Raw genomic sequence first — 25,898 nt, 5'->3', positions numbered from 1 at the left:
CTGAGGGTTGAGTCTGAGCTGGTTGTATATGCTGAGAGTGTCAGCTAAAAACACGTTTCTACCTCAGATGTCACGTTTTCATGACACGATATTCAGATTTCTTGAACTAGATAGTAAATGGCATTCTCGACTCTGTTAATCCAACGGTGGATCCAGTACTCCATTCCAAGGAAGTGTGTGTGTGTTTTTTTTAATAAATTGTAGGAGATGATAGAGTCGAGCAAATTCTCTTGAGTTTCTTAGATATTTTATTAATAACCAAAGTTTCATAAAGCGCTAGCAATTTGTTATCCGATGAGAATCCTGGTCATTACATTTAAATCTTCTACTCTGATTCATACAGGGTGTTTCAAAATTGTCAAAGCGACCTCTATTTTGAGCAATACTAGTAGTATCAATACAGCATTCAGCGTGACGAATCTACCATTCTACCTGGCACTTTTTATCGTTTCAGGACTATTAATAAACGGTTTCAGAAGCTTCCAAACGGCGATTTCTCATTTAATCTTGCTACGTATAGAATAAACCATGGATTTCACGCGATCTCACAAAGGGTATGAGGTCGGGTGATCGGTACAGGGCTGTTCCCACCAATCCATCAATTATTATATTCTATATATTAAAAAAAGCTTAAAATCACGAGAAAGGGGAGTTGTTGTACCAGTCGTGCATAAACTACATCCTCTGCCGATTTTCAAGGGAGATATCTTTCAATAGTTCCCGCAAATTATGCTGCAGAAAATGTAGTAGGCCATTCCTGAAAGCCTCGCAGATTAAAACCATGCAAAACCCTCGGTTAGTTATTAGGACTATCTTAGAACACCACACCAAACATTAAAGGAAAAGGTACGCTGACAATGAATACTGACAATTGCACATAATGAGTTTTCTTCGGCCTAAGTGTGTTTCGAGAGTTGGAAATTCTGTTTTTTGTAAAATATGATTCAGCTGTAACCATAAAATGGTTAAGAATTGAGGATAGCGTGTAATCAGCCACTGATATAAATTTCTGTGTTTATGGCAACGATTCTTGTACAGTGAAATGGATGCATTTGCTGTTCATGTAATTCTCCTCCATACGCTTATAAACGAAACTTTTAAGTAATCCAATCAGCCTTTTGTTCCCAGTGGAAATCTGTTTGTTTTAATTTCGTGTCATAATACTACCAAAAGCTAAAGAGCATGCTCACTGGTATAATCATTTGTTTTGATCTTGCTCCCTAAGATTATTCTAAATAGGCCTACAGTTCATCACAGTATGAAATTTTGCCATATTGTCATTAAATATCAGTTATGTGACCTCTTAAAATATTGCCTGCCTCTTAAGATAGTACCTCAACACCAAGGGTATTCGGAAACACTTTACAATAACTTATTAATATTGCGAGCATACAGCTTTCCACTTCTTTGGGAAAAAAAATAAATACCCATTGAGCATTAAGTTGCAGCTTGCTTTAGGTGGTATGACCAGATTGTCAAGGATAAGGAGAGGCATGTGGCCTTCGCCAACACCCAACAATAAGCCAAGGCACTTGAAGTGAATAATAAAGCAGAGGAAATGAGAGAGACAGACTCTGAGAACGCACACAAGTACTGTATATTCAATATGCAGAAAATGAATTCTGTCATCTGTCCTGCTTCGATACTAGGTGTAAAAATAACAAGTTTTTCACAACTTCTATTCCTAGTACTACAGCAAGGTTCCAGTAGATTCTTAGGATAACCTGTGTGCTCCTGCAAGACTCCAGTTGCAGTTGGGTCATTTAGAAAACATAAAATGTGAATGACAAAATTATGTAAGTTATAGCTATTATGTAACAATCACTCAAGCTGTTAAAGTACGAGTATTAGACATGATGAAGCCTTAAGCTATGTATTTTTTGATGTTTGTCTTCACCAAAATTAACAGTGAGGCTTCCTCGAAGAGCAAGAGTCCCCATCCCACTCAAGCCATGGCTTATTTGACAAAAATATTACAGATGCGACTTCTCTCATGGCATGGTAGGACTAGTTCGAATTTGACATATGTTTTGCATGAGCATAATACTTGTACTTATAAGTAGGAAAAATGTTTACGCTTTGCCTCTTCATTTGGACGATCCTCCTTGGCTTCTGTCCATACACGCATAATTATATAAAGCCCCTAATTCTACGAAAAACTCCTACGAAAAGGAATATATTAATAACTTGGAACAGGTGAAGGACATGCATAAAATAAAAGAGGAATTTGTCCTTTTGTTTAAACTGTATGTTAAAGAACGTGATTAACTTCAGTTATATGAATGAATGAAGGCTCCAGCCATCACCTTTGTTTTATCAGTTAATATTATAGAATCACTTACGTCCTTCGTCCCTTCTGTTTACTAGCGTACTGGCGCGTGTTGATTATAAACTACTTCCACCTGTAGATCATTTTTTATATACCCGAAACCTGTTTATCTGCCGATTAACCTGATTACTGAAGAACAGAGAGGGGGGGAGGGTGACTGAGAAAGTCATGAGTGAAACTTTATCAAGGACCAAACATGTACTTGCGTGACTTTAAAGAAATAACTTCCCCATTCTCTAGTTTACTAGTGATGTAGGACAGGTCGGGGACAGAAGCAGTAGCATTTATCTTACACTGAAAAGAGAAGTGTAAAAGCTTTTTATTCCACTGCCTCAAACTTGGTCCATGTAACAAACCGGAGTGAGAAGAAGCCGTTATGTTTCGTATCTTTCTAGCTTTCCTGCTCATTGCATGCGCAATGGGACAGGCCGTCAACCGACCTTTCCCCTTTGGCCCTCGGAGACGCGTCTTGCCAGGGCAGAGGTCGAACACATGTTCCGATTGTGCTGCAGAAATGAAACAGTGTGTCCAAAAATGCATGGAGAAATACGAGTGTTCAGAGATGGAAGTTAAAGGTAAGTAAAATTAAGCTGAGTTTTACTCACCGAGAATGAAATTAAATGAAAGAGAAATAACGTTGTTTCTTTTCCGCGTATATATCCAATGATTAAAAGCAAAAAAGAATGGTAATTTTCGTTTTATTTTTCTGTACGAGCACGAATCTAACGCTTGACAAGAGGCTATTATAGCATTAATAACGCCAATTTAATAACGCCATTAATAAGGCTATTATAGCATTAATATCCATTGAACTTGAACGTACTTTCAAAAATATTTGTTTGAAGAGGGTATAATCTTATTAGCCATCGTTTAAAATACTGCAGCACGATTTATTAAAATGCTATTATATTTAGAACACAAAACCATTTCTTAAATGCCTTTCATCAGTTAATAATAATAATTAATAATATATGTTATCTTTGTATACTATCTTAACCGAAGCAGCAAAGAATTTTTACTTTAATATTCATCGATTTGTGGTTGATTGGGAACCTTTTTGTTAAATCCAATCAATTAAATTGAATAGAATGTATCTTCCACAATGTAACAGAACTATATAAAAGAAATTGTTTCATCCTGATTTCAGTTCTCTCCCTTAAACCAAAAGCAAAAATTATTTTATTTTCACACGTTTATTATTTTATATTTTTAAAAAGAAACTGTTTATTTTCTACAAAAATAATCAATATGATCTCACGACAATAAATAATTTTCCTTTTTATGGAAATAATCAAGATGATCTCACGAGAGAGAGAAAAAAAAAAAAAAAAAAAAACGTGGAAACGTTCAGAATGTTCAGACCTTACCAAACGAATAGTGAATTCACAGAGTTTTTGTGATGTCTTAGGTGAGAATTTAAGCCGCGTACCCTGTGGTATTTTTTTTTTCCAAACCTTATTAGTACATTTCTAAATCGTGTCACAGAGACGAAGTATACCGCTTCATCTTAAAAAGAATAAAATGAAACAGATAAATATCAGCGTGAAAATTAAATTCTTAAATATTAAAACACTGACAAAGTACATTTTGTACTACATTGCAAGGACAGAATTCATGGGAAACGCGACGCTGTCATCCCCCTCACTAGTGGACGAACTCACCACTTGGCAGGTATATAGGTACACTGCATTCACGTAGACGATAATTCAGTGTCAGTATGGATAAACGTCGTGAGTTAACCGACTTTGAAAGAGGGAGGATAGTGGGTGCCCGACGCATGGGTCACTCTATCGCGGAGGTGGTACAGAAATTGCATTATCCCCATTCGACAGTATAAAGAGCGAATCGGGAATCCGCCATTTCTGGAATAACACCTCATCGTGGACAGCGCTGTGGCGGAGAGATGTAATGGATGAACGTGGCCGTCGGCGTCAGTCTCGCATTGTTTCAGCCAACCGGAGAGAGACAGTGGCACAAATCACGGCCGACTTCAACGAGGAAAGTACCAGAAACGTCTCCACGAAGACTATCAGGCGATCATTAGCCGCAATAGGTTATGGAAGCCGCCGACCCACCAGAGTCCCATTTCTAACACCACGACACAGGACTCTATGCCTCAAACGGGACGAAAGAACATGGGCACTGGACCTTGGATGATTGTAGACGGATCCGATGAGTCTCGTTTCCAGTTATTTCGAGCAGACGGGAAGGTGCGTATCTGGCGGAAACCGCACGAAGCTATGCATCCATCATGTTAACAAGGAACTGCTGAGGCAGGTTGTCGATCGGTAATGGTCTGGGGCGTGTTCAACTGGCACATGTTGAGACCTCTGTTACGTCTGGACGCATCTGTGAACGGTCCAAGTTAGGTATCCATACCTGCAGAACATCTGCATCCCTTCATGATCATCATGCACCCACAGAGCAATGGACTCTTCCAGCAGGAAAATATGCCTCCCCACAGCATCGTGGTGACTAGAACATAGTTCGAAGAGAATTCCGCAGATTTTACTACCATTTTACTACCTCCGCGTTCACCGGACATGAACCCTGTGGAGCATCTTTGGGATGCTGTGGAAAGGTCTGTTCGAACCTTGGATCCTCCATCCAGGAATGCGACGGAATTAAGGACAGAGGTGCAGCAAGCATGGATGAAAATACCTGTGGAACGCTTTCGTGTACTAGTGGACTCAATGCCTCGCCGTGTGACTGCCTTTATCCGGGTGACAGGTGGGCCTACCCGTTACTAGGTAGTGTCCCTGATTTCTGTCCACTCAGTGCAGATAGCAATACTTGTACATATACACTCAGTGATTACTTAATTAGGACTGTCCCATCTGTAATGGATCATGCCGCATAGCTCGCAGCATAAAAAGCCGATCAGCTTAATAAGCTAGAGCATTGGTAATTTAGATCTGGTCGAGCAAATAAAAGTATTAAAGTAGCATTTATAGGACGTAGTAAAGATATCACTGAATTTCAAAAGGGCATGATTGTGGGAGCTCGTGCTTCAGGTGCTTACATATCAAACGGCACATCTTGTCTGTTTCTTGCGGCCCATTATGCTTAAGGCGTACAAAGAGTGGTGTCGAACGGGTCAAATTACCTCCTGCCAACAGAAATGTAAAGGATACGTAAGGTGGATGTTCATGGTGAACGAAGGGTGCAGCACGTTGTACGCGCTCAACGGCAGGTCACTGAAAGACAATTGACATCACAAACAATGTGGGAAATGTAAAAACAAATGCGAAATGACGACGCACCCCTCAGACGTATGGGGTTCCATAGCATACGACCCAAGGGCAACCCTCTCCCTCATCGCTGATCGTCTTTGGCGGCGAATGCTGCCATTATCCAAGCGGGCGGCGGTGGTTGTTTTTTCAAATGGGGCATGTTTTTCTGGAAAGAATAAGACTCTGGTGCGCATGGACTAAAGTTATTCTGGTGAGGATTACCGGAAACTCTTAGGAGACCATGTGCACCCTGCCATGTTGCATTTTTTTCCCGGACAGAAAGGGGATCTTCCAAAACGATAATGCGCCGGGTCATCAGACCAGCACTGCGCACGAGTGGTTAGAGGAACACGGTGAAGATATCACCCGTCTTGATTGGCCTCCAAATTCGCCTCACATGAATCGAACTGAACATGTCTTGGATGTTTTTCGGGATATTTCGGAACGGGAAATGAGGCGTAGGGACAGAAAACGGTCATCTATTCTGGCATAGTGGTGTAAAGCCTTGCAGGCAAGATGGCTGCAATCCCTACGGACGTCTTAGACATCTATTGGAGTCAATGCCTAGGTGAATAGCGGTTGTTATCCGGTGCGAACGGTGGCCCAACACAGTATTAGGTAGGTGGTCATAATTCAGTGATCATGTATAAACCACAGTTACGATGTCAATAGATCGAACTGAAAAAGGTCAGAAATGAAAGTGTTATTGATATTGTGCATTAGCATCTAAGGCCTTAATGATCTATGTGTATGTATAGCTTAGCTTAATTTTCAGCACTCACCTCATAGTAATCCGCTTAGCTGGTGGAGAGTTTTACCACATACATAGTGGTTATAGGATTCTAATACTTTACAGGGATTATGGGTTTAAAATTAAATTATGGGCTATAAAAAAAAAATTTAAGAAAGGAAAGTGCATCTTCCATGGTTGCCTAATTATATTAAATTAAATGAAAAGAAAAGAGAAAAAGAAAATATAAGCTAATAATCGCGCACGAGCGACTTTCGAGATTCCTCGTCTTCAGTTAGCTATAGTGGAGGGGGGGAAGAGAGCGCGCTTGTGTTATATACGGGTTGGGTTCCCGAAATGCATTTCAGTGCACGTGGAAACTTAATACGTGCTAAATTCCAAATGGGGGAGAAATTGGCGGGAATCTTTTTGTTTAACACGTTTACGCCAACAGCGCAAGTTCATAAACTTGAGCATAGAAACTAACTCCTTAAAGACGAACACTCGTTCAGACGACACGACTTCTTTCGTCTTGAATCTAAGTAACAAACAACTGTCCAACGAGCAGCTGAGTGTTTTATCAAACGGTATGAAATTCGCCGTTATACCATCGAAACCTCCCATCACACAGCTCGCTATGGGCATAGAAGCCAGTATTACCAACCTTCCCGAAGAAACTGCCAACGAGATCCGATTCAAGACTGCCGCAGTCCTCCGCAACACTCGAAAAACGTGCTCAAACCTCAACCACCGCCAACGTGCCGCCCTGTCATCTATAAGAAAAGACAACTCCATCGTTGTACTTCCTGCGGATAAAGGGCGCCGGACTGTTGTGCTGGACCGATCAGCCTACCGAGAGAAAGCCTTGGCCCTATTACTCGATCCTAACGTATATGAACCTCTACCTGATCCTCCCGTTAAAGTCTTGAAACGTCTGGAAGCAAATGTTAATAAACTTGTCCACGCATGGCTTAAAGATAAGAAGATCCCGACCGCGACTCACCATCTTCTGCGTGGTACTGGCTGTCAACTACCACAATTCTACGGATTACCAAAGATCCATAAACCGGGTATTCCTCTCAGACCTATAGTGTCTTGCTGCAGTGCCCCAACGTATGAACTGTCCAAACACATCGCGAGCCTCCTCTCGCCTCTTATAGGTAATACATCTCACACCGTTAAAAACAGCAGTGAATTCATTAACACCATTAAGGACATTTCAATCCCTGATAACTCTGTCATGGCATCATTTGACGTGGTTTCTTTATTCACCTCGATTCCCGTCCAACAGGCCGTGCACTGCGCCAGAAGGCTCCTTGAGAGCGACTTAAGCCTCCAATCCAGGACGTCACTATCCACTGATGACATCTGTACCGCCCTCAACCTATGCCTCTCTAGCAGCATCTTCACCTTTGAAGACTCACTCTACAAACAAGTACATGGCACTGCTATGGGTGCCCCTGTCAGTTCCGTAGTAGCTAACATCGCCATGGAAGATCTGGAGAAGCAGATACACCAGAACCCACCTACACCTATTACAACGTGGTGTAGATATGTCGACGATATTTTTACCATAATACCACGTGGTTCTGAAACGGTACTACTAGAATACCTCAACTCTCTATCCAATTTCATCAAGTTTACCGTAGAATCAGAGGTGGACGGTTCGCTCCCGTTTCTGGACGTGCTAGTGCATCGCGTAGGCCCACATCTAGAGACCTCAGTATACCGCAAACCCATGTGGTGCGGTCAATTCACCAACTACGGGTCCGGCCACGCTCCAAGCCATCTCAATAGCACTGCCCGCACCCTGTTCTCCAGGGCCTGGAGCCATTCCAGCACCGACACAATTAGACGTAACGAGATCTCCCGTGTGAAGGCGGACTTAACCAGATGCGGTTATCCATCCCATGTACTAAACAGATGCTTGTTACAGGCACAAGAGCTTACTTCCAACCCAAGACCTCCGAAGCAAGTCGGCATATCATCCGCCTACATTCCGTACTATCCAGGAGTGTCAGGACGTATCTCGAAGATCCTGAGAAGTTACAACATAAAATGTGTACAATTACCAGGTAGGAACCTACGTTCACTTGTCTCCAGTGTGAAGACCCCTGTCACACCTGTCTTACGCAGCAATGTAGTGTACCGTATCACCTGTAGGGCCTGTAACAGTTGCTACGTAGGTGAGACATCGAGACGTCTCCAGGATCGCCTCACGGAACACGACAGAGCAATCCGGCTTGCCGAAACTGACCAGTCCGCGCTTGCAGAACATTTTTGGGCTACCAACCACGATCTTGACCCCAAGCGCGACTTTGAGATAGTGGACCACGCGCGACACTTTCGCCACCGCCTATGGCTAGAGTCACTAAACATAATGAACAACCCTAAGGCATTAAATCGCCAGAAAGGCATGCGTATACATCCAATCCTGGAGACAACCGTTTTATTGATGGATGATCACTGGCGCAAGGCAGCACACGTCCGTGCTACAACAATGACGAATGAGTAACGTGCCACAGTTTGCTTGTAATGTATTTAAAAATTCTGTCAGTTGAGAAAGGGACACGAGTTCCGAAAGCTTCTGGAAATATTTTATTTTATTTTATTTTACTGGGTATACTTTAAATAAATATCTGTTAAACGTTGAGTGATGTATGGCGCTTAAACAATTCGATAACGAGGGCTTCGTTTTCAAGGATTTTGTAGCTAGAATTTAATTTAATTACTGTGATGGCTGAATCGATGAGTGGGTTGTGATTTTGAGATTGGACGTGTTGTGTTAGTTCTGTATTTGCTGAATTAGGTTTGAAGCTATTAAAGTGGTAGTATGCACGCGTGTTGGAAATTTTTGATGTCCCGAATTTTGCTGTTGTACTGCCTATGTAACATGCTTGGCAATCTGATTGGCATCTGATCAAATATATAATGTTGTTGTAATCTTGTGTCTCGTACTCGTGTGTTGTCTTGTATGAATTGAATTTGGAGCTTAATTTGTTATAAGATGTGAATATTAATTTGATATCTGTATTTTTAAAAATCTGTTGAAGTCTTCTAGCGTATTGTTGATGATATGGGAGCGCGATAAGGGGTTTTTGTGTCTTATTCTTGTTCACGTGGTTAATAATTTTGTTTGGGTTATTAGTGTTATTATGAACTTTGGTGATGGTTTCTTTTATTAGTTGTGATGGGTATTTTCTGTCGATGAATTTTTGGATGAGGTATTGTAATTCTACAGATAGGTCTGTTTGTGTGTGGCTATATTTTACAGCGTTGTATAACTGGTTGTATAGAACTGCTTTTTTGATGTATAGAGGGTGGTGTGAGTGGTAATGTAAGAATTTACCTGTATGTGTGTTTTTTCTGTATATTTTGGTGCCTAAAAATGTGTTTATTTTGTATACAGTGAGGTTTAGAAAATTAATTTTATTATCGGTTTCTACTTCGAGGGTAAATTTGAGTCTTTCATGTGTTTGTTGTGTTATAGGTGTTCAGTAAAGTATCGATGGTGGTTCTGTTGCCTATTAAGAGGACGTCATCTGCATACCTCATGTATAGTTTAATTCCTGGGGGAAAGGGTTGGAGAATTTTTTCTTCGATAGATGCGAGGTAGATCTCGGATAAAGGGGCAAAGATACCGAGGCCCATGGGAAGGCCGAAAATTTGTTCGTAGATGTTATTTTGGAATTTAAATTGTTTGGCGTCAAGTAACAGTGATGTGAGTTCTAAAATATCATTAATGTTTAAGTCGGTACGTTTTGTTAATGTGTCGTCTTTGATTAATAGTTCTTTATGGGCCAGTAGCATGGATTCGATGTGCACGTTTGTGTATAGGGAGACGACGTCGAAGGACGCGAGAATATCGTTTTCAGGTATGGTTATGGAAGTTATATATTCGTGTGCTTGTTTAGTATTGTAGACCCTGAACCGAGAAAATCTCATTAAAGGTGAAATAATTTTGACGAGGAATATGGATAGGTTAGCATAGGCGGACTGTTTATAAGAAACGATGGGCCTTAAAGGATAATCTTGTTTATGGAGTTTGACTATTCCAAAAATGTGTGGGAGAATGTTATTGCGTATGCCTATTTGCTGGAGGGTATGCAAATTAATTTGTTTGTTGGCTCTGAGTCTTCTTAGGATCCCATCAAGTTTATTTTTAAGCTTGTTAATATTAAATGTATTGCAAGCTCTGTATGTTGTTGAATCTGATAAGATGTGTAACATTTTCTTTGTATATGTGTTTTTGTCCATGATTGCGATGGTATCCCCTTTGTCTGCCTTTTGTATTATAATGTTCGGGGTTTTCATAAAGTCACGTATGTGGATTAATTGTTGTTGGGGAATGTTAGGTTTACTAGTTAATTGGGAGTTAAAAACAGCGTTAGTTTCATGTATGATTCGATATTTATCTGGGTGCTTATTAAGTTTCTCTCCACCAGGTAAAACTCTCCGCCAGCTAAGCGGATTACTATGAGGTGAGTGCTGAAAATTAAGCTAAGCTATACATACGATCTAGTTATTACATTACAGCACATAAGGACTCCTTAAAAAATCAAGAGTGATCTATGTGTATTATGTTTGTACAGGTGTGTGTTTACAGCTGGATTTACATATTATGTGTGAGATTTACTAAAAATCCGAATTAATTCAATCGTAGAAACACTACACGCCCTCTCCAAATATTAAGTATAAAACTACACTTAACAGAGTTCTCTTGAAATTAATATTTTGAAAGCTGATAAACTGTTAAGCATAAAAGAGCCATGTAAATTAGACCACAATTGAGAGTTTATTGAGGTTTAATCATATATTTCATAATTTACATCAATAATAACATAATTAAATAATGTAAGTTTAAGTACTTTCAGGTATCACCTTTTGTCTTCACTTTGAATAACAACCGCCATAGCTCAATTTCGGAAGTCCAGAAACCACATTGAACGCACTGGAACGTTACTGATACAACTTTCAACCACCCTCCTATGAGTTTCAATTTACGACTCGTATCAAATTCTAACGCACTGCTGTTACAGGCATACTCATGAGATTCGTTCAAGCTGTACTGTAGTGTTTCAGCTTGTGTGGTGAGGTGAACTTCTGGTACAAAAAAAAATAGTGTCCACCCAAACTGATGTTACAGTCCCCTTAAACATATCAATCTCCGACTGGGCTCGAGCTGTCCTCTCTCAGCAACAGTCCACTGTCCCTAAGCACTCAGACCAGGCAAGTAAAACTCCTCTTACAGCACCAGCGACATGTCCTCCTTCCTCACCAGTGATTGCTGCTACTACTACTACTTCTTCACAAAGTAAAACTTCCAATTCAAGAAAGAATATCCAAGACACCTCCATGGATAGTGATTACTCATCCAACCAAGAAGATCCGAATTTAGAAATATATGTGGAAGAAGATATAGACACTGGTCGGCCTATATTTCAAAAAAAATACAAGCAGAAGTCTAAACGCCATAAAACTGCCATACTGAAAAAGCAGTCAGATACACCTCCTTGTACTCATCTCAAGTAATGCCTTATATTTTACAGTAGAATTACAGAGGACTTTGTAGCAATATCGACGATATTCATGACCTAATTCATCACTATCGTTATTCTTCAGTTGGTTTCTGCTTATATAAAACTTATTTAACGTCACAAATTTCCACTTCCATGAAGAACTACTTCTATATATCGAAAAGATCGCATTGCATGGAATGCTGCCCATAGTGGTGGTGTAGCCATCCTTATCAACTCACAGATCCCGGCCAAGCAAATTGTTCTTCAAACTGAAATTGAAGCTGTTGCTGTAGTTTCATTACTCAGATTGCGATAGCACTAGTTTCAATTATCTTCCACCAAATCATACCTTCTCTTATCAAGATCTGGAAAACCTTCTAATGCAGTTACCTTCCCCTGTCTGTCTGTTGGGGGATTTCAATGGCCACCACCCCTTATGGGGATTTTCTAAATTAGATAGACATGGCCGACTGATTGAAACCTTTCTGAATAGGCAAAACCTTACCGTTCTTAATACAGGTGAACATACTTACATACAATTGTCAACGGGACAAACTTCTGCAATTTAACTTTCATTATGCTCCTCGGTACTGTTTCCTGTCATGGAATGGTCTGTTATGAATGATCCCATGGGCAGTGATCCTTTCACAATTATTTGTAACATGTCACTGAACAACCACCTTTAGCCGAACCCTGCAGGAAATGGAAATTTTCTCGTGCCAATTGAGTCAAATTTCAGTCAGCTATCATCCTGGATAAGCAAAGTCCATATATGAAGTAAAGGAATATATCACATCCCACTTATCAGCAGCTAAAAACTCTATTCCATAATGAATCCTATGGCCCGACGCCATTTTAACTACTGGTGGAATGAAGAATGCACGAAAACAAAGAGGGAAAAAATAAAGCGTGGAATTTATTTCGATTATCACCAACGACAGTTAATCTCATTAACTATAAGAAACTAAAGGCAAGAGCGCGTCTCATTCAAAGACAAGCCAAGAAGAATTCCTGAACTCGTCTTGCGTCCACTGTAAATAGAAACACTGACTCCAAATTAATATGGAAGAAAATTAGACAGCTTTCTGGAAAGTTTCAGACCATGCTTTCTACAATCCTTTCCTAGAATGGGCAAGAACTCTTTGCTCTTCTGACTATGGCAAATGCCTTGGGCGAAACCGTTGCTCAAGTCTCAGCGGCATCACGCTGTTCCCAGGAATTCCAGAAAATCAAGAACATCACTGAACAGCGACCCATAAACTTTCGCACCTTTCTAATCTTACTATATAACCAGGCTCTTCAGTATTTGGAACTTCTAAAAGCCATTAGAACAACACGCAACGGTGCAGCAGGGCCCCATGGGAATATGTTACTTCATATTACAGCACCTTAATGACAAACATTTACAACTGCTGCTTTTATTTTATAATCGAATATTTCTGGAAAACATTTATCCTACATCTTGGCACCACGCACCAGTTCTGGCCTTTTTGAAACCTGGAAAAGATCCTTCTGGTCCTTATAATTACCGGCCAATTTCCCTCTCCAGTTGCCTCAGTAAAATCTTTGAGAAAATAATCCACTCGACAACTCGTTTGGATCATTGAAAACCAATATCTAATGAGTAATAGTCAGCATGGCTTTCGCTTAAATCTCATGATCAAGGCTGAGTCCGCAATTCGCAATGCCTTTGTGAGAAATAAACACCTTGTTTTGATCTCCATAGATATAGAGAAGGCATTTGATACTAAGTGGCGTCACGGCGTTCTAAGAGGACGCTCTTGCTCTACGAGGCAACCTACCTATGTTTATTAAGAACTTTCAGGGAGTTTTTCTTTTCAAGTCCGATATTTTGAATCCCTCTCTACTACTTCTTGACGGAAGAAGGAGTTCCTCAAGGGTCTGTACTTGGTGCAACCCTTTTTTCTCTTAGAATTGACTCTATTACAAAAGAACTTCCAAATACTGTCGAGGCTTACCTTTATGCTGATGATCTCTCTCTTTCTTGCCATTCGCAAAATATGAGATCTATTGAATCTCATTTACAGATATCCGTGAATAACGTACAAAAGTGGGCAGTTCTCAATGGCTACCGTCTTTCGCAACAGAAAACTGTTGCTATACATTTTTGGATTCAATGGAAATTGCATTCAGATCCTGAACTCCACATGTAAAATTTTACCATTCCGATTGCCAGCAACATCGGATTCTTGGGATTAACCCTTGACAATAAGTTAAATTTCCTTGAACATATTAAATTTGTACATAATACCTGTCTCAAAAAGATGAACATACTAAGAGCCTTATCTGCCCTGTCTTGGGGAGCAGATCGTACGTCGTTGCTTCGATTATATAGGGCACTGAATAGATACACTGATTGAAATATGTGGCTCCAGTCTATGATTCGGCCCGAAAGAGTGTACTACGCTGGCTGGACCCTATACAACATAATGCATTACGGATCGCACTTGGAGCCTTCAGGACATCTCCAACTTGGAACCTTCAGGACAACTCCAACTTCCGTGTAATTCTGCAGAATTACATGGAATAAAATTAGATCTAGAAAATCTGAATCTTTACCCATCTCCAAAATATATAATTTACACCGTCTCTCAGCTCAATTAGAGCACTAAAAAATCCTTCATATACGAATCACCCTGTTTTAAACCAAATCAGGAGGTTGCTCTTGAAAACTAATCATCGTCAACAGTTGTGAACTTTTGTTGGATTCCAGCACATTCAGGGATAAAAGGGAATAATCTGGTGGATATATCTGCAAAAAATCCATTTGACCTCTGTTCATATCGCAGCTTCGGACCATGATGTCATCATAAAAGCAGCATGCCTTGAACAGTGGAAAGAGCTTTGGAACACTCAGACTAATAATAAACTTTTCCAGTTGAAACAGGAACCAAAATTTTGGCCCTCGAGCATTCAGACAACTAGACGGGAAGAAATGGTACTTGCACAGGCAAGAATGGGACATACTCATCTGAACCACCTCCATCTACTCAGAATCCACCTCAGTGTCCACACTGCTCAGCACATCTAACAGTCAAACATATTTTTATTGACTATGCTCAATATCACCAGGACACAACATCAGTCTTGCTTTCCCTGCAAGAACCGATATCACTAGAACATATTATTGGCCAGCAGGCAAACATTAATGAACTTTTCTGTTTTCTGAAAAAAAAAATGGAAAATATCATCGACTCTGAATAGGTTTCTAAAATGAAATAGAAGTGCCTTTAAATCGGAATTACTTCTAACACATCCATGTGGATATACGCACTACAGCCAGCGTAGCTTATGCGCCACTAAACACATATACACCTGTGTCTGTGTGTTTAGTGTGTGTTTGGTTTGCGAAGTTATAACTAAAATCATATGTCCTACCATTACAATTGACCTGCCTAAAAGTTTGGAATCACGTTATATTTTATTTTTTTATTTTTCAAAGTTTTCATTAAAGAGGAGCAGCTTGTTTACTAGTTTTTATTAAAATATTTTATATTATGCACGAAAATAAAAACAACTTAAATAATATTTTAAATTTTCTAGATTATTCGAGAATGTTACAAAAAAGTGCAGAAGACTTCTGAATGTGTAAATATTCCTGAATGTTGTAGATGATTTTAGAATATTCTAGAAAGTGGGAGTGTTGTTTCAGTATTATAGAAAATTGCAGATAATTTAATTTGTAATGCGATCGACTTTTTTCTTCAAAATGTGCCGCGATCTACCATCTCAAGAAGTTCATTGCACATGGTTCAAAAGGTTAATCAACACATATTAAAAATATTGTTCATAAATTTTAAAATTAAATAAAATTCAGAAATCTTATATTAATTATTATATGAAGTTTATGTCTTCATTTCATCTGCCAAGCTTTCAAAATCGGGGATATACTGTGATAAGGCCAACCATAAAGAAGCTTCTGTATGCAAGTTCTTAAGAATTGGGCGATTCTCCGTCTTTTTTTTTTTTTTCAAATACGAAAAGGCCGATTCACATAGATATGTGGAACCAAAACAGGAATTTAAAAGTTCACTGCATTTTTTTACATTTGGGTACTTTTCTCGGCAAACATTTTTACAAAAGTCTTTTTCTGATGACCTAGCTTTTAAGAAGATATCGTTTCGCAATGTAATAATTATATTTTCAAATAATATTTTCTCCGTGTGAAGAATCTCAGCGATTTTTTCTGCAATTTGTTTGGTATCTAAGTCGACCATAAATAGACAAGAAATATGTTGAACAATGTCTTCAATTGTTTTAAAATCGCTGAATCTGATTTCAAAATCATCCACAACTTTCTCAATTTCAGAAACATATTTCTCATTATTAAATTCAAAAACAGGATATTTTTGCAAATGATCTTGCATATTTGCAAAATGATCGATTTTTTTTTTTCTTTTAGATCCTTAGCCATTGCCAAAAATTGATATTTATATGCAGAAATACTACTAATCATGTTACCCACATTTTTATTTTTTCCTTGTAATTCCAAATTCAGATCACTTACTTTACTGGTAAAATCTGCCAAAAAAGCCAGATCACACAACCACTCCGTATCTTGTAGCTGCTGATAATCATCTCCCCTTTGATCAACACTTTTTTAAATTTCATTCAGCAAATTTTGAAATCTCTGTAGAAACTTACTCCAACTCAGCCACCTCACACCTGTGTGTAATATCAGATCTGGTTCATTTTCATCGAGTTGAATTTTGAAAAGTCTCCTTTGAAGAGATTGTCCTCTGATGGAATTCACGATTTTGAAAACTATGCCCGTAACACTTTTAGTATTTAATCTTTTGCCGGCTAACATTTCTTGGTGGATGTACAGTGGTAACTCAAAAAATCTGGGAATTGATCATCCTTTTGGCGCAATGCGATGAATCCGTTAAGTTGCCCTGTCATTGCTTTAGCTCCATCTGTTGTTATTGATACGAACTTAAATAGTAATTTAATTTTTTTCAATTAAATGTTTAAATGCGCTAAATATATCAAGACATCTAGTTCTTTATTTTAACGAGACCATACCCAACAGTTCTTCTCTAGTGGCAGAATCATCGAAAACCATACGATTAACAACGAGCAATTCAGCTATATCACTGATGTCTGTAGATTCATCCAGTTGTAAAGAAAAGGGCACACAATTACCAATATGAGCACACGCAATTGTTCGCTCACATTTTTACTAATTTTTTCGATGCGTCGCATCACAGTATTTCAAGATAATTGCAGATTTTGAAGGGCACTTTTAATTCCAATTTTTTTTCTAAAAATTTTCAAAAAGAGAATCTGTTATTTCTAAAAATGCATCTTTGATGAATTGACCATCAGAAAATGGTTTGCATTTTTTTTTGCAAGAAATGACTCACTTTAAATGATGCTACAGTTACTGCTTTAGATTGTGAATTAGGTGACACGAAGAAATTTTGTTGTGCGAATAATCTGTATTTAAGTTTTTTTAATTTATTTTTTCTAAGGTCACTATTAGGCGGAAAATCCGATTGGTATTTACCATGGAGTGCGTTGAAGTGCCTTTTTAATTTCCTTTTTTGGGTCCACGGAAGCATTACAAATAAAACAGCAACATATTTCTTTCAACGGATTTTTTCTTTGGTTCAACGGATTTGTAATAGCGTATGCACTAAGACTAATAATAACAATGATAATAATAATAATAACATTTAGATTTTGACTAATCTATTTAAAATTTGTCGTGATCGACTGAAATTAAAGCCGCGATCGACTTGTTGGCCACCCGCGTTCTAGAGCGCTTTGCAATAAATATAAATTGAAATATCTATTGAGAGAAATCGAACACCCGTCATTCACAAATTTTGGTGTAGAGTATTTGGTGTAAGTTTTGTGTTTCGTGATAAACATTGCAAGAAATAAGGAACTGAGTGTTGGAAAAAGGAAGAACTATTTAACCCTAAAGAAAGTTATTCCATGAGAAGTATTGGCAAAAAATAGATGTTTCATTTAAAGGAGTACAAACTACCATTCGACGATTGAAGGAGGCTGGAAGTTTAAAGGACAAACCACGATCAGCACTACCATGCATAACAACGGAAGCACAAGATAATATCATAACACAGATTTCTAAACGCAATCAAACACTTACTGAATCTGAAATCCGAACTGAGTTCAACAGAAACAGAGAAACTCCCATATCTACATACACTGTAAAATTTCGTCTTAAACAAGCAAGACAAACTTCATGGTAGTGTGGCGGTCCGAAAATCTTTATTAAAACGGAAAATCGATATAAACTGCTGGCTTCGGACAGGAGCCATCACCATTGGACAATTAAAGAGCGGAAAAACGTACTGTGTACGGATGATTCCAAATTTGAAATTTTGGGATCCAAGCGTAGAATTTAATGATCTGAAGTTGCTTCTGTCCGTGATGTCTGCCCATCTTCACACAATTTATGGGAAACATTGCAGATTTCTTGGAAGAATGTTAGTCAAGATACTATTATAGAATTAGTCGCCAGAATGCCACATTTGTGTATGGCAGTGATAAAAATCTGGTGGAAGATATTTTGATGACAAATCAGTATAGTTATTAATCATTTCAATATTTTTTGGTGTAAATTTTCCATTGCTTAATAAAAAATCTTAAAATACTTTATAATGTATTGTTTTTTATATTAAACCATACAATGTCAGTTAATTTTAAAAAAATATTAATGAAAACTATTGTCATACGCTGTCATTCCAAACTTATAGGCGGATATGTATGCAATTAACCTAATCTTTACAGATATGTAGAGTTCTGTGTACATTAGTGTTACTACTTATCAGAACAGATTTGTCTTCATTTCCTTGTTAATCTAACATCAGAATAGACTGAAATATTTTCAGATAAGGGAGTGAATATTCGCAACGTCACAGATACTAATAAATTTCGAATATTTATTCAATATCATTTACAATTTATAATTATTTTAAAGCGAGGCCAAAGAGCAAGGGCTCCCTTTGCTGCGACGTTCAGCTAGCTCTGTTTATTACATAAAAAAGTAAGTAAATAAATTTTCTGTTATATATTCCGGCACGACCACATCAGATCAGAAGGGTTTACAAGATAAAGAGAAAAGAAAAATATTACCGTATTCAGTAGAAGTGTGGACTAATAAATATAGCGATGTTCTTGATTTTCCTGATGTATTTAATAAGGATGTGTTGAGGTGCAGTAAATCATCATTAAAACAATAAATTTCAGAAAAGAAAATACAGTATACTCAATATAAATCCTGAAATTCGGCAATCTTTCACCATTGGTAGATTTTTGAATGAAATCTTAATGACACTTATACTTGCGAAACTATCATTGCGCCTGATGTAAAGAATATGTACAGTAAGCTCGGTAAAATCCAGCACTTTACAATCCGGAATTCTTTAAAATCCTGCATATATTTTACAAAAAAATAAACATTTTACAATCCGGCATCCGTATCAATGATGGCATTTATCTTTAAGAATCCATACAAAAAAGGGCATTTCTCTCTTTATAAGATGCTTGCAAGACTGCCTTATCCTTAAATCTGTTTTTGCTGCAAACAGTGATAAATATATGGAATGGTCTTAATTCCCACAGTAGAACAAACTTGTCTTTGCAACGATTTGCCCTGGTATTGCACTTTCAGCAAGTGACTCTCCAAAAGGTTAGTTGACCATTTGTTTAAAAGATAAGGTGCTACGACAACCTGTTTCTGGACTAATTGGTCCCTCATCAGATAGCAGGTGATCACTAGTGATAACAAGCAAACAAAACAGTTGTAAAGAAGGTGTTCATTGTGAGCTACCATGAGGTATACGAAATCAGTTTTCAAAGTTGTAATATAGTTAGAGCTATCTGTTGAAAATATCAGTACAAAACCATGTATAATACAATACCAACAGTGCATATAGTACCAAGTACAGTACCATGGAAACTCATTAAAACAGACAGGTTTGTTCTACCGTGAGAGAATTAAGACGATTATATTATTCACACAGTTTAAATCCTGCTAACCGTAAAAACAGATGAATGAACAAGACAGTCGCTATAGATGTTTATAGATTTAAATAAGCTCAATTCTTTGTGCTTGAAATTTATTGAAATGTGTGTTCCTATAAAATTGCTCAATCAATTCCGGATTTCAAAGGTTTACTGTATAAAGTATGAAATAGTCTTTTGCCTTTGAGTAACAAATTTCGAAAAACGTGTGGACCAGTACTGACACTGTGTAACTATATGTAGATATATAATTTATGTTATATTTCTTATGTCTTATTTATTTTTTTCACTTCCTTTAAGCTTGCTAAATTTTTGCATTCTTATATTTCTATTTCTATTTCCTTTATATATTTTTCTCTATCTATTTTCTTTCTATCTATTTATCTATTTCTATTTCCTTTATCTTTACTTCCGTTTAAGCTGCCATCCTGCGCAATGAACACCTCAATTTTATGCTATTTATGAGTTTTTTTTTTCCTTTTATTTACAGAGGGATTTTGTCCATTAGGAGACCCAAAACCAAAAACCTGCTCTCCATCTGCTGTACTATCTGTTTGTCAAATGGATACTGACTGCCCAGGAAACAAAAAATGTTGTGACAGTGGATGTTCTAAAATATGTGCCAATGCTCAACCAGTACCACCTCAACAGGCAAGAAAATCTCGTTCAAATGCAAAAAGAGGTTGAACTGAAAAAAAAAAAAAAAAAAAAACGAACATTTTGCATTCAAAATGCTACAACCAAAGCAAATGGCAGAAACAAACAAACATTACTAACAGTGCATATTACGGTTTCAGTGAAATACTTTGACTAATATACTCATCACGATCAAGATTTATTTTTGAAAATAATGGTGAATATTAATGAATGAATTTACAAGAAATTATTTCTCTTCATATTTATTAACTCATTGGGCACTTCATTCGTTAACTAACGCTAAAACAGAGGTATTAAAAATTCCATTACTCAAACATAATCCGGAATAGGAAAGAGAAGGTTGCATATAATGGTGTATATTATGCAATATATAGAGCTGAAACACAAGTTCAAGGATTAAGAATTGCGTCTTAAAAAAATATATCCAAACTAAACATTCTATGTAGGGGTTTGCAACCACCTGTTAGGTGGTAGTGTTGGATGGATTCCCCCAATGGTAAACTTTTGTTTTCGTTATTGATTTTTGTTTTTTTTTTTTGAATGAACGAATAAATTAAGTTTAACTCCAAATACCATCTTTGACTAATCCTGTAGTACTATTATAAGATCTGTATATTATATTTAATAAAATAACTTACATGTGCGAGCATTAGAGATTGAAACCTAGAGATCCAAAAATCTCATCTATCCAAAGATACCTGGAGGGATGTACAATAGAAGTACAGTATCCACAGGACTACGGCAGCGCTGAATTATGATATATTCCGAATTACTAGACATTTACCTGAAAAAACTTACGGCATCTACAAGTAATCCAAAATTTTGTTCTGTGCTTTTCTGCATGATGTTTACTTTTCATCTAGCTTTACTTTATGCAATAAAATAATAAACAAATACACAGAACAATTCTTAAAAAATGTCTTTTGTGGAACTAAATATTAAAACTAATACAGAAAACTCTCGGTCTAAAGGAACTTAATGTAATGATTCCAACGGAGAGCCATCACTAAACCAGGCTTTTCGTCCGTATGGGATCTGCTTGCTTAACGGACTCACTCTGATTATAAAAATATTTTTACAGTGTAGAAGAGTACCAGGGAACCAGAAGTATCCTCATTGCTACTTTTTATCAGCCTGCAAAGCGTGTCAGACATTGGAAGGAAGTCGTCTCAACCTCTATCGAGATACTTGAGAGCTCCCCAGACAGTGAATAAGTTTTCATCAGAATTTCCACTGCCATTGTGTACGACACAGCAAAAATTTTGCTTGTGGTATAGCACTTTTTCGTAACACACTTCGGCGACCATATGTATTTCTTTCGAGTTTAACGAACAGGCCTTTCTCCCGTATAATTCTTGAAAGTGAGGATGTATTTGTGTTGGAGCAACGCCATAAATTTAGACTAATAAAATATTACTTGAAACTTCAGAAAAGTAAAATTACTTTGCTATTTGCATATTAATATATTAAAAGAAATGAGAAAATAAAAGAAAGGGGAGAATGACGTAAATGAAAAAAAAAAAAAAAAATGGAACTGGAATTGAAATTAAAATTAACTCATTAGGGCTCACATTTGGTGAGTATGGACTTGGCACACCCAGGGTCCTGAGCTGGATATCATCATTCTTCTCTTTCTTGGTGATTCCCCTTCGACTTTTGACTCTCTCTCTCAGGGTAACTAGGGATTTTTTTTTTTTTTTTTTTTTGGTTGGTGCAGCATAAGCCTCAGGCTTCCTTGCATCATATAGCTAATAATAATAATAATAAGTACGAACTACAAGTACGAACCATAGGCAGTACTAGAGACCCCAACCCACAAGCTGTACTGGGACCGCGCCATAATAACGGATAGGACAATCCCGCACAACAGATCGGACATAACCCTTGTGGACAAGAAGGAAAAGGCTACCTATCTGATTGACATAGCGGTACCCAACACTGGCAACATGCAGAAAACCCATGGAGAAAAAATCAGGAAGCACACGAACCTAAGACAGGAGATCAAAGAGATGTGGCATATGCAACAAGTAACGGCCATCCTGATCATCGTGTCAACCACAGGTACAGTGTCAAAGACCCTACATAACAACATAGTAACAATAGGTCTCCCAGCGAACACCTATAAGGAATTCCAGAAAGTCGCAATCCTGAACACCTGTAGGACAGTCAGAGAGTTCCTCGACCAACAATAACACCAGACATAACAACAACCACCCTGTGTACTTGGTAGCAATACCCGTCACGAGGTGGAACCCCCAATCAGGGAAAAATAATATAAGAGCAATAATAACAATAATAATCTCGGATAGCTCCAAGTTGTCAGCAGGAACGAGAAAAATTAAAGTATTATGAAATGAAAATTTGCGCTGTTGAACCGGTAAAAAGCAGTCGCAAACACATTGGATAAAAGGTCAGTCATCCCTGTCCTACGTCGTAAACGTCGTTTGAAATTTATCGTTTTGAAATATTCCTTGCCTATCTGTTCCATTATTGAAAATAATAATTGACAATTCAAAAACTATGCAGAGATTTCTACCTATAACTTTGTGAAAGCAAAGTTATACATAATTATACAGTTTTAAGCTAACCTCTTTTGTAGACCAAACTACAGTATTTTATGTAATTTTCCAAATGATTTTAATTTGTTCATGTTTTGCTAATACAAAAGACAAATGATTCCAATCCAGTAATTATTTGGATCGGGTAAATTCATATTCTTTTAACTAAATAATTTGCAACAAAAACAAAACACGCTATTTAATTTAAAAGAATAAATTTTAAAAAAATAAATAAAAAATAAAATAACAGTTTCTCTCTAGTTAATTTGGGCTTATAATAATTAATTGAAAAACGTTTTCCTGTATAATCTCTTGAAAAATTAAAAAAATTCAGTTAGTACTGGATCCTTCACAATAATTATTTCAATTGTTCTATTTGAAAGCACCTATTCGGATAAGTGATATCTAACCAAATAGGTTCGAATTCTATTTGGTTCGTCTTGGTTTCTATTTTCGTTTTTCACGTCAACTGATTTTTGAATTGTTTCTTCGATACTGCCCTTCTTTCGTCGCATTATCTTCAGGTTTATGATACACTGAGTGATCACTGAATTATGACCACCCTTATGAAAAGTGAATGCGACCCGTTGACCACGTGAGGTACGAGAGTGCGCAGTTAGTCGACCTACGTAGCATAGATAAGGTGTCAGTGGTTCAGTAGGTAGTAAAATTCAGAGCGTGATGGGTAAAATGAAGGATTTTTCCGACTTTGATAAAGGATAGGTTGTGGGAGCTAGACGAGCTGGTGCCTCGATTTCCCAAACGACTGAACTGGTGGGGTGTTCGAGAGCCGCCGTAGTTTAAGTGTACCAGGACTGGCGTCAAAATGGTCAAACAACGACCCGAAGGCAAAACTGCAAAGGTCAGTGAAAAGTTGAAGTTAGAGATGAGCGCCGGGTCCGACGACTCGTTCAGGCGAACAGGCACAGCACTGTTGAAGAGTTGACAACCCAATACAACATAGGCTAACACGGCAAAATATCTGCCATGACCATGCGTTGCACGCTCGCACTTATGGGCTATACCAGCAGACGACCCCCACGGCATCCTCTCTTAACCAAGGTTCATCGGCATAAAAGACTCGCCTGGTGCAAAGAGCATGCAAGTTGGACGTTAGAAGACTGGAAGAAGGTGTGCTGGTCGGATGAGTCACGTTATTTACTCCACACCGTGGATGGTCGTGTACGGATGTGGCGTCAACAACATGAAACTCTTGATCCATCATGCATGGTATCATGGATTTTATTGGTGCATGTTTCACTGGCAGGAACTTGGACCACTGGTGCATGTGGAACAACGTATCACTGATCTCCGCTATCGTCAACTGCTTGCTGACTGTGTACACCTCGCTATATTACACTTTTTCCCGAATGGCGATGATGTTCCAAGATGACAGTGCGCCGAGCCATCGGACACTTGTGCAGGAATGGTTTGAGGATCACAGTTCTGACTTCCAGCATATCGATTGGTCTCCGAACTCACCAATATCAACTGGATAGAGCACTAGTGGGACACTATGGAAAGGCATATCAGGCGTATGGATACGCCAATCACATCCATTCCTGCGTTGCTGGCCGCATTACACACAGCTTGGTTGGCCATACTACCAGAACGCTTCCGACATCTTGTTAAATCAATGCCACTCAATTTACCGACAATATACATTTTTTGATCTCTCTTACATCTTGAGGTTCGCCAGCACTCTGGACATGGGGTTCATCTACTCAACTCTACTGTGTTTTGGCCACCACAATTAAAATTTTTTTCTACTGAACCAAATAACTTATTTTCTTCATCTTTCTGAAGCTTTTATTTGCGATTTTGTGCTCCTGAGGGTTTCCCCCATTTACTGTCTGACATCTGTTAAAGTTAAATAAAAGAGTTTTCTAATGATCGAAATTTATATTAATGGGATTGGGTGTTTGAATCGAAAATATAGAAGTGTAAATTATTAATAATGAACGTAGGTTCAATTTTACGGTAAGAGTGCCAGTGAGCTTCACAAAATTTTAAATTCTGTTGTAAACTGCATAGTAAATAATAATAAAATAAATACAAAATTAACAATTACCTCAGTTTGAAATAATTTGTTTGCAGTTGAATGTTGAAGTAAAAAAATTATTAGTTGCTAACAGAATGGTACCCAAGAGGAGCTAAAAGAAAACCTGGAACACAACAACGGAGATGGACAGATGAAATTCAAAGGTTCGTGGGTAGCTCGGCGTCCGGGGTGACCAACCGTCCTGATATTATTATTATTATTATTATTATTATTATTATTATTATTATTATTATTAGCTATATGGTTCAAGGAAGCCTGTGGCTTATGCTGCACCAGACCAAAAAAAAAAAAAAAAAAATCTGAATTACCCCGCGAGAGAGAGGAAACCAAGAAGAGAAGAATGATGATATCCAGCTCTGAGTACCCTGGGGGTGCCAAGACCATACTCCCCAGACAGCACCTTGGATTAATACATGGCCTGGATTTTCCCGATAATACCATCCCGATAAGGGAGGAAAAAACTATTAATTTATTGATTTTACGTATTTTTAATTAATTTTTATTGGAATCTAACGATGTGTTAAAAATTAATTCTAATAACAAGAGTAAATACGTAACAAGAGAAAAATGAGAACTGAGAAATCTTTTTTCCACCAACATTTAATTCAATTCGAGAATTAGTAGAAACATTCAACATCAAAAATGTTAACTTAGAATTGTTTTTCCGAAGAAATGTTAAGTCTAAAGGCATTTTGTTTGTCACTGAATAATGAAGAAAAGAAAATGCGTGTTGATAAAAAAATGGGTGCAATTTTTCTCAAAATTTCCGAAGGCAAATGATTTGTCTCAAA

General features: G+C 37.8%; 1 protein-coding gene across 1 annotated transcript; it reads left to right on the top strand.

Moving 5' to 3' along the window:
- Nucleotides 1–2,381: 2,381 nt before the first annotated feature.
- Nucleotides 2,382–20,972, top strand: LOC150076504 (uncharacterized). Its single transcript, XM_090387462.1, has 2 exons — nucleotides 2,382–2,904; nucleotides 20,321–20,972. Exons 1-2 carry the CDS (start codon nucleotides 2,706–2,708, stop codon nucleotides 20,515–20,517), a joined length of 396 nt encoding a protein of 131 aa, XP_090243588.1. The 5' UTR covers nucleotides 2,382–2,705; the 3' UTR covers nucleotides 20,518–20,972.
- Nucleotides 20,973–25,898: the final 4,926 nt, after the last annotated feature.

Source organism: Mastigoproctus giganteus, chromosome 13 (genome assembly GCF_048544385.1).
Source record: "Mastigoproctus giganteus isolate SK-2022 chromosome 13, ASM4854438v1, whole genome shotgun sequence".
Taxonomy (NCBI): domain Eukaryota; kingdom Metazoa; phylum Arthropoda; class Arachnida; order Uropygi; family Thelyphonidae; genus Mastigoproctus; species Mastigoproctus giganteus.
The sequence above is the reverse complement of the archived record's forward strand: the minus strand, read 5'-3'. Positions and strand labels throughout refer to the sequence as shown.